At 51.4% G+C, this 14,754-nt stretch overlaps 1 protein-coding gene across 1 annotated transcript in view; it reads right to left on the reverse strand.

The window, feature by feature from the left end:
• GHRHR (growth hormone releasing hormone receptor) overlaps positions 1-7,741 on the reverse strand; it is a 10,383-nt gene extending 2,642 nt beyond the window's left edge. Inside the window, exons 1-11 of the mRNA XM_090287790.1 lie at positions 7,685-7,741; positions 6,948-7,050; positions 6,714-6,821; positions 5,999-6,096; positions 4,555-4,652; positions 4,109-4,241; positions 2,680-2,833; positions 2,368-2,428; positions 1,702-1,771; positions 934-1,025; positions 266-395 (exon numbers count right to left, since the gene is read on the reverse strand). Coding sequence (XP_090143916.1) covers positions 266-395; positions 934-1,025; positions 1,702-1,771; positions 2,368-2,428; positions 2,680-2,833; positions 4,109-4,241; positions 4,555-4,652; positions 5,999-6,096; positions 6,714-6,821; positions 6,948-7,050; positions 7,685-7,741 — 1,104 coding nt within the window. The remainder of the gene's footprint in view (positions 1-265; positions 396-933; positions 1,026-1,701; positions 1,772-2,367; positions 2,429-2,679; positions 2,834-4,108; positions 4,242-4,554; positions 4,653-5,998; positions 6,097-6,713; positions 6,822-6,947; positions 7,051-7,684) is intronic.
• Between the last annotated feature and the right edge of the window lie 7,013 nt (positions 7,742-14,754).

Genomic DNA, 14,754 nt, shown 5'->3' on the forward strand with positions numbered 1-14,754 from the left:
TGGATGGATGGATAAGTGGGTGGATGAATGGATAGGTAGGTAGATGGGTGGGTAGATAGGTACAGGGGTAGCTGAATGAATAGGGAGATGGATGGATGGATGGAAAATGGACAAATAGTTGAATACATAGATGAGTGGCTGGAACGAGGAGAAATAACCAGTCTAGCATCCCTCACCCTGTCATGAAGTCACAGGTGCTGTGGGCAGCAGCACCTTGCTCCTGCCCAAGGCCTCAGAGGACAGGAGTGCCTGTGGGAGTCCTCACCTGAAAGGAGCCCAGTCCCAGTTCCAGGGGCAGCCGGATGCCCAGGCCAGCACTGTCAGGCAGGAAGTTGAAGATGATGTAGTGAATTCCAAACAGCGGGATGAGGAGAAGCGTTGACTTGGAGAGACGCCTGCAGGAGAAAAGAAGCTGCAGACTCCCAAGTCTAGAATTTCTAACTCCCACCTGCCCCCTGCCTACTCTCACTTCCCATCAGCTCCACATCTGAACTCTTCACCCTGGGGAAGTCTATCCTCCCCATATGCACCCTGGGCTTCCTTATTTCAGGCTGCTGGATCCTCTCTTCCTTAAGCCAAATGCTCTGGTTTCAATTTATTCCAGTCGAAGTTCAAAGACCACTTCCTCCAGGAAGTCTTCCCTGACCACATCCCATCCTCACTCCCCATCTAGAAAGAATTTCCTTCTGTAGGCTCTTATAGAAATTGACTCCAGCACCCATCAGCCTACTTGGCCTGGTCACTGGATGTTTGGAGCATCCTTTCTTTCCGTCCTATGATCTCCTGGAAGGCAGGGACCAGATCTATTCTCTCTGGGAACATGGGGAGGAGCATGGGCTAGGATCATAAATGCCCGAACGTGAATAAAACAGAACTATAACCACTCCTCTCCAGTTATGTCCCAGAATCCCCCTGCATGTGTGTGCACATTACCAGTACTGAGACTGGGTGTGGAAGCTGCCCTGAGCTGGCTCCAGTTTCCTCAGCAGGATGTGAATAATATTGAGAAAAAGCCCAAAGTTCACCTGGAAATAGAGATGCAGGAAGGTGGAAGGCACGATGTCAGGGGGTGGGGCTGGCAGCCTGGTAGGGCCTCTTTTGGAACTAGAAACCCCAAATCTTTGAGACACAGGGCTGTTCAATGGATGGATGCACAGAGCATTGCTCTAGACCTTGTAGCCTGGAGACTGGGGGGTCTGACATGCCACCTTCAAAGGGCAGGGGCTCAGGGCCAACCTCTGCCTTCCATCCTGAGATCAAGGGTGGGAGGCCAGGCTTTGCCTGCATTCCGCACCTCGCAAGGGCTTCTCCGGCACAAAGCAGGTGGCCTTCACTTGGCACAACTGGGAGAATGGGCCCATTTCCCAAGGCCATGCCAACCAATCCTGTCCACCTTGTTTCCTTGTGGGAGCAGTGGTGGGTTTCAGCTGCAGTGGCAACACCCCCACCCCCTCCCTTGCCTGCCCAGCCTCTCACCACAGTAGTAGAATGAGCTGAAACCAGATTGATCACAACTCTGAGCTAGAAGGGGCCTGAGTGCTGATTGAGACTCCCCACCTCCTGACTCCGGTTTTACCAATGGGATTGAGGTCCAGAGAGGGCCTCACAGCCTGGAGTCAGGTTTCCTACTATGTAAGGCCCCTCGGTGGACCCAGGGAGGTTGACTGAATAAAGCCCAGGACACTGGCCCCAGGGGCTGACCCCAACAGAGAGGACGATGGGCCCTTTGATGATCCACCAGTAGGGGGAGCTGTCGTCCAGGTCCCAGCACCTGGGGAGAGGACAGGCCAGGGCTGAGGCTGGAACCTCTTTCTGTGACAACCCCATGTGCTTCCCTCCTCCCTGCTTTCTGACTATGACATCCTGGCTCCTGGCTCTGGAATTGGAGCCTCCCAAAGCCCCCCCCACCCCCCCGCCCCTCCCAGGCAGCCTATCCTGTCTCTCAGTGAGTTGGGCCCCTTTGAGAGAGGCACCCAATCTATGCAGGGCTCACCCATTCTCTCCACCTAGAGAGAGGATAAACTTCTGGAAGATCAGTCTATTTGCTGCCTTCTTGCTGATCCCAACACCTCCCCTGTTCCAGGAGGCTCCTGCTTACACCGCCCCTCTCCCCAACCCCCCTACCTCTCCCTGAGCCTTGAAGTCCTAATAATCTGAGGCCCCTTCCCACCCAGGCTCTGGTGAGTGCTATCCATGGACTGCCTCCCGATCCACCATGCCCCTCCCAAGCCTGCGAGCTCCCAAAGGTGGGACCGGGCTCCTCCTCTTCTCCCCAGCTTGGAGAATAGTCATGTTGCCTGATTGTCCAGCCCACACCCTACCCCAGGGACTCGGGACGGGTGTGATGAGGAGGTCACCCAGACTCACGCAACGTCCTCGAAGGCCAACTTGCAGCCCACCCATGTGCCAGTGAAGAGCAGGGGAAGCCCTGTGGAGCACAGAGGGGACACGAGGAAGGGGTCTATGGAGACCTGCCCCCACCTGCCGCTACTGCCCACCACACAGGGCACCGTGAGGGTAGGACCAGGCGAGAGCCCACGGGCCTCTTCTCAAATGCTTGCTGTAGGGCTACCAATGTCCCTTCCCCTCACTGAGCTGAGGGGACCTTTGTGTGAGCTCCCTGGGCATTCCCAGCCCTGCAGCCCACCCACAGCACCCAATCCTGCCCTCTGGACTCACCCCAGCCAGCAAGAACCAGCCACCAGAAGGCTGGCCTGGTGCTGGGCGATGTGGAGGCCAAGAGGCAGGTCAGGTAGACAGCTTCTGCCAACAGCCAGCTGAAGTTGGTCATGGTGGCAAAATGGGAGGTGGCCACAGAGACCTTGCACAGAACCTGCAGGCCGGGGGGCTGGGCACTTCAGAGCTGGGACAGCCATTGGAGCCCACCCAAGTCTCCCTACCCCATCCTGGCTTCCCCAGAGGAGATGCAGCAATATCACGGGGTAGTTAAGAGCCCAGATGTGGGATCCGATGGCCTGGGGTCAAACTGACCATCTGTTAGCTGGGCCACCCCCGCCCCACGCCTGAGCTTTTCATCTGTAGGAGGAAACCTTGCAGTACGTAGCTCACGCCCTCATCCTAAGGCCTCAATGCAAACTGTGGATGATCGCTGCTATTTTCACTCTGACCCCATCCTTCCTGAGCTCAAGTCAGTCCCTAGAGCTGTGGCGCCGGGCACTGTTTATTCACACACGGCTCCGTCCTGCAAACATCTGTGCATGCATCCACACAGGCATTCACACATCTGTCAGGGGTGCCCCACCTCTGAGCTCAGGTGGCCCAGGCTGGTCCTAGTGCCACCACTAAGCAGCTGCATGGCATTGCCAGTTGTCCCTCATCTACAAATGGGACTAAGATGGAAACAGATGTAGGAAAGAAAAGGTGACACAGTTGTCTATGCAAAGCATTTAGTAGAATGCTGGGAGGGCACCTAAGTGCTCAATATATCTTGTGATTATTACTTCTCTCATGAATTGATTCAGGTCATTGGTTGGTTTGCTCATTTCCGGCACAGTCTTGGAGGACCTTCTAAGTGCTGGGCCTCCACACTCTGACCAGCTTCCTTTTACTTCTTGTCCCCTCACCTTCTCCCTCCTCCCCTCCCGCACGAGGACTACCCCGTTCCTCAGGCACGCCCCAGGTTCTCCTGTATGTGAGTTCAAACACCCTGGTCCCTCCCTGTCACTGTCCTCCTGCCCCTTCCTCTACCACTGCTGCCCACCCAGCTCCCAAGCCGTCTCTTCCCCGAAGTGCTCTCTTGTTCTCTCCCAGCTCCCAGCCAGCTCCCTTCACCTGGGGCTCCCTTAACCTAAACAGGAAGCATCCTGTCCCCTAGGGGTGACTGTGGTCTAGGGTGGAATGTGGAGTGGAGAGCAGAACACAGGAAATGACATGGATTGGCACCAGGGTCCTGCAAATGGCTGGAGACTTTGGGACCTGACCCTGGAGAGCGGTGGGAAGGCGGGGGGCGGTTTCCTGTCCTGTAACTGGCAATGCCGGAGCCCAGGTTAGCTAACAGGGCTGGGCGGGCTCAGGCAGGCGCCTCTAGGTCTCTAGTCCAGCCTCCGGCCCCCCAACCGCCCCGGCGCCCCCAGGTCATGGTTGTTACAGTGGAGAAGCTGCAGTGGTCCACGTTCTCTCCGTGGAAGAGGGAGGCGTCCTTCAGGAACACAGCCCCCGCCTTGAGGATGAAGGTGGTGAACAGCTGCGTGTGGATGTAGTTCCGGGGGCAGTGGAGCCTCCTGCAGGGGGCGGGGGCCGAGGGAGGAGGCAGGGGGTTCTTAGAAGACGGTGGGGCTGAGTTTTGACTTTGGACAGCTATGAAAACACGGAGAAGAAAGGAGGCAGGCCCTGCAAGCCCCACATGAGCCAAGGTGTAGAGGTGGAAGTAGTCCTGGGAGGGTCTCCCCGCGGGGAAACGCAACGGAAAGGTTAGAAACGGCCATGGCGCCTAGGCCTGGGCACCTCCTGAATGGCTAGACAAGCAATCGGGCTTGGGCTGTGCACAACGGGGCAGCAGCAAAGGGTCCTGAGGAGGCGACACAAATGGCAAACCTGAGAGTCACCAGGATGGCGATGGCCACCAAGAGGGCCACACTAGAGACACTGTGTCCCAGGGTGTAGATGATCTTCACCGTGGAGAAGTAAGATTTCTGGGGAGGGTGGAGAGGGAGAACGTCTCAGAAACAGTTCCTTGGGGAAAAGGGAGCTTGACCATCAAGCCGGTGAAGCTCCCAGTTCTACCCCAGAACTCCCCATGGGGGGACAGAGCGTCTTTGGGGACCACGCCAAGCTCCCTGCTGTGAACTGAAGTGTTTGTTCTTAGCCTGCCCTCTGCTGACCCTCTGCTGGTGACAGAGGGGTGGTGACAGGGGTGTCTCGCTCCCACTGCTGCTCTGGCACTGGGAGAGGCGGCCACAGAACCTCCGGGTCCCTGGGGAACCACAGAAGCCCAGCAGGAAGGCCGGCTTGTTTATTGACATCCAGCTTGCTCCTTGGCTTGGGGACATGATGTCCCCAAATAAAGCGGACAGCCAGTGACAACCATAGGAAAAAGCTCATTCTCTGACCAAGTGTGTGGGTCAGTCAAAGGCCAGCCTGGCCCCCGAGACAGAGACGGGGTGCAGGCCGAGGATGGGAGCAGGAGCCCAGCTCCCCTAAGGGAAGCAGGCAATCACTGCCCCTCTCTGACTCTGTCTTGTCACCTGGAAAATGGGCAGACTCGGGCTACGCCTTGCAGGGCCGAGAGCAAAGAGATAGGGATAATGGCAGAGGAGGATTAAGGTCGGTGGAGGCCCCGGGCGCAGAAGAAAATATTGGGCCCCTTGAAAAAAAGAGAGACAGGGAAAATAAAAATACACGGTAACCATGTTTTTAAATAAAAAATTGCACATATGAAACAAAACTTGGTGTCATTAGAAAAAAGTGTAAAGGTGGAATTTTGCGGGGCCCTTCAGACGTCGGGGCCCAGGGCCCGCGCAGGGAGCGCCCGCCGTTAAATCCGCCTCTGGATAATGGGCGTGGAAGCACCTCGAAAAGCCCCGCTCACTTTGGCCGTGTGGGTGTGCCAGCTCTATCAGGTGTCCCTGCGATGACTTGTGGGTGGCAGTTTCCCCCGCTTGCCTGCACCACAGCCAAGCGCACTCACTGCTCCAGACTGGGGACCAGACAGGCACGGAGCCTGCCTGGGACCATGGAGAGCCATCCAAGACTCCCTGCCCTGGAGGCCTGGGCACAGAGACGACAAGCCAAGGAGACGGTGGCCAGCACGTCTCCCACTCTGCCCTCCCTGTCCCGCCCTCCCAGTGACATGGCCCGCCTGCCACCCTTGAGCAGATTAGCAAAAGAACCCCCTCTTCCAGACACTGCCACCTTCTGGAAATGTTCTGTAATTGCATCCCAACCGGCCGGCCGCAATGGAAATAAGGGCCCCCACGCATAGACGGGCCAACCCCCACACAAACACCCACTGCAAGCCCTCCTGCCAGGCGCCTTGTACCTCCTCGGTCAGCAGCTCCAGGGGCACCGGGCAGGCCACAGGATACGGAGGGAAGGGCTCGGACCAGCCGGTGGCGGTGCAGTCCCGCTTCACTGCCCCTGGGAGGAGAGCGGAGGTGGGGAAGCAGAGATCTGGGCACAGGGACTGCTGCCCTCTCCCCGGGAGGGACTGGGGGGCCATGGCCATGGAGTGACCCTGGCAGGCTGCACAGACAGCCCCTCTAGGAGGCAGAGAGAGGGGGGACTTCTCTCCAGGGGCCTGGGGTCCAGGTCCTGCCTGGGACACATTCTGGGGCCTTCCTCTCTGGCCTCAGAATCATTGTCTGTTAAACTGAGAGGCGGAGTAGTGAGTTGGGCCCCCAGGGACCTAAGGGCAGGGGGGAGAGGGTGCTCCTGCAGCAGTGGGGGCCCGCCCCCTCCCTGCACTAGGCAGCTGATGGTATCTTGGACAGGCTCTGCCCACGCACCCCACAGCAGGCCCCTCCCAGTAACGTCCAGAGAAGGGTCCTTCCATGCCCTGCTCACGAATCCTTGCCCCCTGTGAGGTCACAGGTCAGGAAGCTGAGGGTCAGGGAGGTGAATTGACTTGACCAAGGTCATAGTTGTTCAAATCCAGGTCTGCCTGCGCTCGTGCCAGAGATGTATCTGCCACGTTCCAGCACCGCCAGATGAAAACACTTCCCCTCCCCACCCAGCACCACACCCAGGACCCTCACCTGGCTCTGAGCTGAAGTGGGAGAAGAAATCTGGGCAGGGGAGAGTCACCCACTCGCCAGAGCCTGCCGTCGGCCAGCACAGCAGCCCATCCCAGGTCGTGGGGCAGCCTAGAGAGAGGGGTGGGAGCAGCGTGGATTCAACCCACGAGGCAGCCCTGTCCGACATCCTGAGAGGTGAGGCTGGAGGAAATAAAGGAACCCAAGAAGCCGTCTCCTGTCCCCTAAGCCCCTTACCCAGGGTGGCATTGTGCATCCCCTCTGCTGCTTGTAGACATGTACTCTCATCCTCTCTCAACCGGCTGATGAAGTCACATTCTGGGTGCACATGGCCCAGCACCTGCAGGAAAGTTAATGGGATGGGCCAAAGCATTGGGGCACTCCTTCTGGGAAGGAACAGGAAAAGGAGGTGAGGGGGAGGAAGGGAAGGGAAGGGAAGGGAAGGGAAGGGAAGGGAAGGGAAGGGAAGGGAAGGGAAGGGAGGAGAAGGGTAAGGAAGGGAAGGGAAGGGTAAGGAAGGGAAGGGAAGGGAAGGGAAGGGAAGGGAAGGGAAGGGAAGGGAAGGGAAGGGAAAGAAAGGGAAGGGAAGGGAAGGGTAAGGAAGGGAAGGGAAGGGAAGTGAAGGGAAGGGAAGGGAAGGGAAGGGAAGGGAAGGGAAGGGAAAGAAAGGGAAGGGAAGGGTAAGGAAGGGAAGGGAAGAGAAGGGAAGAGAAGGGACGGGAAGGGAAGGGAAGGGTAAGGAAGGGAAGGGTAGGGAAGGGAAGGGAAGGGAAGGGAAGGGAAGGGAAGGGAAGGGAAGGGAAGGGAAAAGTAGGGAAGGGAAGGGAAGGGAAGGGAGCCATGGGTATCAGTTCTCCAAGCCATGGTGCTGCCTGCTTGGTGCTGCCCGAGCAAGGGCAGTGGGGACCCCACCGGGCTCCAGCTGGACCCCCCTATGGCCCTGTGGCTCCCAGACTTGGAGCTCAGCTACTCACAATCGGTAACAGGCCCAGCAAGCGGAGGACGCAGGCACCCCACGCCCCGCTGTCCATGGTCGGGGTGCAGCAGGGCTCCCTCGGTCAGCCTCGCTGAGTCCTGGCCCTTCCCCTCCCCTTCCCCGGTGGCCAGTTGCATAGGCAGAAGCCAACAAAGGGGACAGAAGCCGCTGAATATTCACCAGGATTGCAGGACACCGTGCCCAGCTCTGTCCTGGCGAGGGACCCCATGTCCCCAGCTGGGAGGGGCTGAGTCCTCCCACCCCCTTCCACTCTGAAAGTCAACTTGTGCGTCTGTCCTGATAGCAAGGGCCCAGGGTGGTGACAGCCACAGGACACTGCTTGCCCCAGTAGGTCACTGTTCTTTACCACTCTGCTGGCCCATTCTGGAAAGAGCCCTCCCCCACCTTCACCAATGAAGGAGACTCAGAGAAGAAGCCAGAGATGTGGGTGAGCCCTCAGAGAGCTCCCAGTTTGGTTGGGGATCCCAGCCTCATCCCAGGGCTGGAGGGTGGGCTCAGGGCGTGGGGACCCAGGGGCGGGAAGGTGTCCGTCGGGGCTGGAGAGGAGAATGAGTTTAGGGAAAGAAAGGTGATGGCGAAGCACCTGCGTGGGCTGGCCAAGAAGGTGACCACATTTCTTTCCCTGGCAAGGATGGCAACCTGGATGGCGAGGTGAAGTCTGCCCATACCAAGGCTCTGGACTTCACAGCAGAGGGAGGGATGGGGGGCTGATCAAACTCTCTCTAGACGTCGTCATGGCAACAAGGAAAATGAGGCTGAACAGGAGCTTGCAAGGCCATCGATGGAGCAGGCCATGCTGCCGGGGCGGGGTGACTGTTCTCAGCAGCAGAAACCAGAGGCCTTACACAGCTCCTCAAAGTATTTTTAACATTTATTACCTGATCATTTTTATTCTACTTTTAGACTTTAAAACGTGGAAGCCCAACTGGCCAAGCTAACGACGGTGTTTTAAATGACCCTTGTCAGGCACAGCATTTGGGGACCTGAAAGCACATGTCCAAGGCCTGGGCAACCCTGACATTCGTGTCCCCAGAGCTTGCTGGGCCTGACGCTGGTGACTCCAGACGTGTTTACAGCTGACGGGGATCATGAATGATGGAGGCCCCCCGCCGCCGCCACATCTGGATGGAGGAATCGTTTTACATCAGCAAGGCTTTATTTTTCCATCTGTCTCCGTCGGTGCCAAGGTGTTGAAGGAAAGTACATTGGAAAGAAAACACGAGCCGCCCCAGGCCCCAGGCCCCCTGCCCTCCCGCAGGCTTTCATGTGCGCGTCCCCATGAGGAAGGTGCCCAGCACGGAGCTCAGCACGTGCTCAGGACGCCTGCCACAAGCTCCTCTACTGCAGTCCCTACGGGCCTCGCAGGCTGGGAGAGCACAGTCCTGAGAAGGTGTGACTTAGAGGGGAAGCTAGAATCTTCTGTCCTTCAGCTACCCAGAGGCAAGAACCCAAGGACAAACATTACCACTAATCGCTGTTGATACCTAGTGTCAGTGTCATTAGCATTAACGATGGTTAATCACTGATATTGATATTTAATAATAATAATTATTATGTGAATTTTAGTGGCTCTTAACAGGGAATTTTTTATGCCCCAGGGAACATTTGGTAATGCCTAGAGACAGTTTTTATTATCATAACCAGGGATCAAGGTCAAGGGCAAGAGGGAGAGAGGGATGGGAAAGTGGTACTGATGTGAAACAGGTAGGAACCAGGGATGCTGTTAAACTTCTACACCGCACAGGGTGGCCCCCCACACCACAGAATGAATTGGCCAGTTCACAAGGTCAATAGGACTAACGTTGAGATGCCCTAATCTGATCACTCATGTTCCCCAAGGACCACCCCCCAGGCCCATTGTCCCTTCTGAACAGGCCAGGGTCACTGAATTCCCATCTCTGTCTAACTCTGTATCTACTTTGTTCAAATTCTGCCTCTACCATGTGCTAGCTATGTGACCTTGGGCACGTTATTTAGCCTTTCTGAGACTCAGTTTCCCTGCTTTAAAACTGGGGGTGAAACCTTGCTTGTAGGGTTGAAGGGAAAGGCATGTAGAGTAAGTTCCTCAGATGGAGCCCAGCCCACAGGGGACGCACATTAGTGCCAGCATATGACAAGGATGAGCTGTCGGCAAAGGAGGTCTGAACAATCGAGTCTTTGCATGGAAAAAATAAAATTAGGCCTCTAACTCCTATTTACCAAATATAAATTCTAAAATCTTAAAGGCCCTAAGTATAAAATAACAAAATCAGATTTTTTCCAATGATGGAAATGTATTTTTATGACCTTAGAAGAAAAGAGGCTTTCTAAATTAAAAAAAAAAAAAAAGAAAACTCTAAATAAAAGATTAATAAGTTTGACCACATAAACATTTTTAAAAAAGATGTATGTTCAAGAAAAGACAAATTGGTAAAACTACAAGCAAGCTACAGACTGAAAGAATATTTGTGACTAATAATGACAAATAAAGAGATGATATAAAACAATATTTTAAAATACATACAAATCAATAATAAAGAGAAAAATAATAGAAAAGTGATCAAAGGCTATAAGCAGGCAACTCAAAACTAAGTAAAATATAGGACAAGTAAACAGAGATGTTCAACATTACTAACACTCAACAAAGCAGATAAGTAAAACAATAATCACTACCCTTTTCACCTATCGCATTGCCTAAGCTTTTAATGCCTGATAATAAGATGTTTGGAAAATAATGTGGGGAAATTGTACTTTTATACTATGCAGATGGGAGTGACCCTTAATACATAGGCTTTGAAAAGCAATTTGATATGATCAATTGGACCTATAAATGAACTAAACCTACAAACCAGAATTTCCTTTTCTGAATATTTGCCCCAGAGGGCAGTATTGTTTATAATATGTAGTAAAACCCAGAACACAACGCAAATGTCCAGCAACAATGAAATAGCTAAATAAAATATGATATATTCATACACTGAAACACTATAAGGCATTAAAAAGATAAATTAAATCTATTTATACCAACATGGAGGGAGTTCAAAATGATATATTTGAGGAACTTCTGCCTCCAGCCAAGACAGAATAATAGGGATGGATTTGCCCTCCTCCTTCATTAACAATAAGAAATCTAAACAAAATATACAAAACATTGGTTTTTAATAGGTAAAAAGAAAGAGCACACGTGATCATCTCAATAGATGCAGAAAAAGCATTTGATAACATCTATCATCCTTTCAAGATGCTAAGGACAGAGTGAGCTCCCCTAACATGACACAGGCCATATATGAAAACCCACCATGAGCAGCTCACTCAATGATGAAAAACTGAATGCTTCTTCCCCAAGATGAGGAATCAAGAAGGATGCCTGGTCTCTCCACTTCTATTCAGCGTAGTACTAGAAGTTCTAGCCAGAATAACTGGGCAAGAGAAAGAAATAAAGGGTACCCAAATTGGGGGGGGGGGGAGTATCTCTGTTCACAGATAACATGAACTTACATGTAAAAAATTCTAAAGAGGACGCGTGCGCACACACACACACACATACAGCTATTTGGGTTAATAAATTCAACACAGCTGCAGGACAAACTTGACAGGCAAAAATCAGTTGTTTTTCTATACTAACAACAACAATCTGAAAAGGAAATTAAGAAAAATGTGCCATTACAAGAGCATCAAAAAGAATAAAACACTGGAGTAAATTTAACCAAGGACATGAAGGCTTTCACATAATAAACTACAAAACATTACTGAAAGAAATTAAAGATCTAAGGAAAAAAAAAAAGATCTGAAGAAAGGGAAAAAGATAGCTTGTGTTCAGGAACTGGAAGACAACATTGTTAAGATAACAATAATTCCCAAACTGATATCTACAGATTTAAAGCAATCCTTATAAAAATCGGAATAACATTTTCTTAAGAATTAGAAAAAATTGTACTAAGCGTCACACGGAATTTGAAGGGACCTCGAAATGTCAAAACAATCTTGAAAAAAAAAGAAGCAAAGTTAGAAGTCTCACACTTCCTGATTTCAAGCTAACTTTAAAGCGACTGTAATCAAAGCAGTCTGGTACAGGCAGAAAGATAGAGGTATCAACCAGTAGAATAGATTGGAGAACCTAAAAATACACCCCTGCGTATATGATCAATTGATTCTCTGACAGGCTACCAGGACCATTCAGTGGGGGACAGAAAAGTCTTTTCAACAAATAATGCTAGAAAAACTGGACATCCACATGCAAAAATGAAGTTGGATCGTTCCTTACCTTATACTATGTACAAAAATTAATTTGAAATGAATAAACACCTAAATTCAAGAGCTAAGACTAAAATTCTTAGTGGAAAACCCAAGGGGAAATCCTCATTACCTTGGATTTCACAATGGTTTCTTAAATAGGGCACCAAAAAACACAGGAAACAAAGGAGATAAACTGAATGTCATTAAAATTAAAAACTTTAGTGCAGCAGAGGACACCATCAAGAGAATGAAAAAAACCCATGGAATAAGAAAAATATTTGCAAGTCATATATCTGATAAAGAATTAATATTCAGAATATATAAAGAATTCTTGCAACTCAACAACAAAATAAAGAACCCAATTCAAAGCCAGTTGGGAAGTACAAATCAAAACCTCTGTGAGATATAACTTCGCACCCACCAGAATGTCTTTTTTTTTTTTTTTTTTTTAATGAAAAATGAGACGTGTGGATGAGGATCTGGAGAAATTGGGATCTTCATACAAGCTCATAGTAATTTAAAAAACAGTTGCTTTGGAAGACAGTTTGCTGTTTCTCAAAAGGTTAAACATAGAATTACCATATGACTCAGCAATTTCACCCCTAGGTAAGCATACAAAAAAAACTGAAAGCAGGAACTCCAACAATACTTGTCCCTCAGCAATGTTTATGGCAATATTTTTCACAATAGCCCAAAGTTGGAACCCGCCCAAGTGTCCATCTGCAGAGGAATGGATAAACAAGATGTGGTCTATACCTACAATAGAATATTACTCAGCCATACAAAAGAATAAAGTTGTGACACATGCCGTACATGGATGAACCTTGCACGTATGATGCTAAGTAAAATAAGCCAGACACAGAAAGACAAAGATCGCATGATCCCACGTACATGAGGTACTTAGAGTAATCAAAGTCATAGACACAGAAAGTAGAATAAAGGTTACCAAGGGCTGGGGTGATGGGGGATGGGCAGTTGTTACTTCACGGGTACAGAGCTTTTGTGCATGTACTCGATGCCACTGAATTGTATACTTAAAATGCTGTCAACGGTAAATTTTATGTTATGTATATTTTACCACAGTTTTTAAGAAAAAAAAATTACTTAAAGCATAACTAGAATTAATGTATTATGGGGTTTATGGCCTATATAAGAAATAAAAAGTGTGAAATAATAGCAAAAAGGATTGCAAGAGGAAATTGGAAGTGCATGGTGGTTAACTTCTTATTCTACGTGAAACAGTATAAATATAGTTTGAAGGCAGATTGTAATAAGTTAAAGATATACATTGGAAATTCTTAATCTCCCACATCAAAAAATGAAACAAAGAGATACGGTTAATTAGCCAAAACTGGAGATGAAATAAGTCACATAAAAACTGATTAATCCAAAAAAAGGACAAGAAAAGGAATAAAGTTGAAACAAAGAGCAGATGGGATAAATAAAGGGAAAAGGGCAAAACTGTACAATATTAATTTAAAAATTAAATGTAAATGGACTCATGCCCCAATCAAGGAAACTGTCGGATTGAAAGAAAAATCAAGACCCAACTATGTGTTACTTTCAAGAAACTAGCGTTCAGAAAAAGAAACAGAGTAGTCCTATGCGTATACAATTAACAATGTTAAACGGCCGCAGTGGCTAGGGTTCGTTTTTCCCTGCCACGGGACGGGCACTGGAGACATCGGGAGGGAGCCCGTCTGTCCCACGCGCAGGTGCAGGCGGGCTCGAGGGCAGGGATGGACAGGGGCTCCTCTGAGAGGGGCCCACAGCACACCACCCAAGGGCCCAGGACCAGAGGCGTCTCCGTCCGGTCTGTGTCTAATGCCCCCTGGTGGTCATGCTGAGCAAACGCAGCCCCATTCCTGATGGCGGCTCGTAGAGCCCAGCGCCTGTCCCAGGGTGGCTCCCGGCTTGCCCATCGCTGGGGCTGAGGTCTTTCCTGTAGCTAGCGGCCAGCCTTAAGGAGCCGCTATTTCTGGATACTTGTCTCAGATGTCCGTTTCTGGACTGAGCTGGAGGCAGAAGGTACTCAGAACAAGGCCAGAGTGACCCCTGCGCCGGCTGAGTTTCAGCCTCTCGCCCTGCTCCTGGACTCTGTCCTTTCCTCTCGCACAGAAACAGGGGACCTGGTACGTCAGAATGGATCCCTACAGACAGAAGTCCCCATCCTCGGCCCTCCGAGAGGGCACCCCACAGAGCTGGGGCTCTGCAGGGGCCCCGATCAGAGTTCAGTCTCGGTTCAGGGCTGGGGTTAAGCCTGCCATCTATCTGGGGTCTTAGGTGAACCAGGGTTGACGCTCAGACTGGGCGACAGGTCAGGACCAAGTCTGGGGCTGGGTCAGGCAGTCTCTGGCCAGGGTCTGGGTCAAGATCAGGAGGAGAACCAGGGCTGAGAGTCCTTCGGGTACCATTAAGACACTTTGAATCCTTGGCCTCTGAATGGCAAAGCAGGTTCTGCCTTAAGGCTTCCAGGTCAACCTCACAGTTGCAAAGCGATTTTTCCTGTTGAACAGAGGTTATGCTCCCCACTGGAGCACCTGCTGATTCGGGGGCAGGGCAGGGCGGGGCGGGGCGGGACAGGACGAGGTGTGGGCAGGCAGGGGTGCAGGGGGAGCACTGGTCTTCTGCCAGGCAACGTGAGAACAATGTGACACTTTGTTTTCCTCCAGCGGAAGAAGGTGCTTGGGTTTGCGCATAGCTAACTCATCTCTCAGGAACTTTAAACTTATCACAGACTTTGCCCTCCTCCTCCTGGAGCAAGTTTTCTCTTGCTGGCCCAAGGAGAGGGGCTCTCCGTGAGGGGTACAGACCCAGCTGTCCCTGGCAAGC

Source organism: Furipterus horrens, unplaced genomic scaffold (genome assembly GCF_987537825.1).
Source record: "Furipterus horrens unplaced genomic scaffold, mFurHor1.1.pri manual_scaffold_9, whole genome shotgun sequence".
NCBI lineage: Eukaryota > Metazoa > Chordata > Mammalia > Chiroptera > Furipteridae > Furipterus > Furipterus horrens.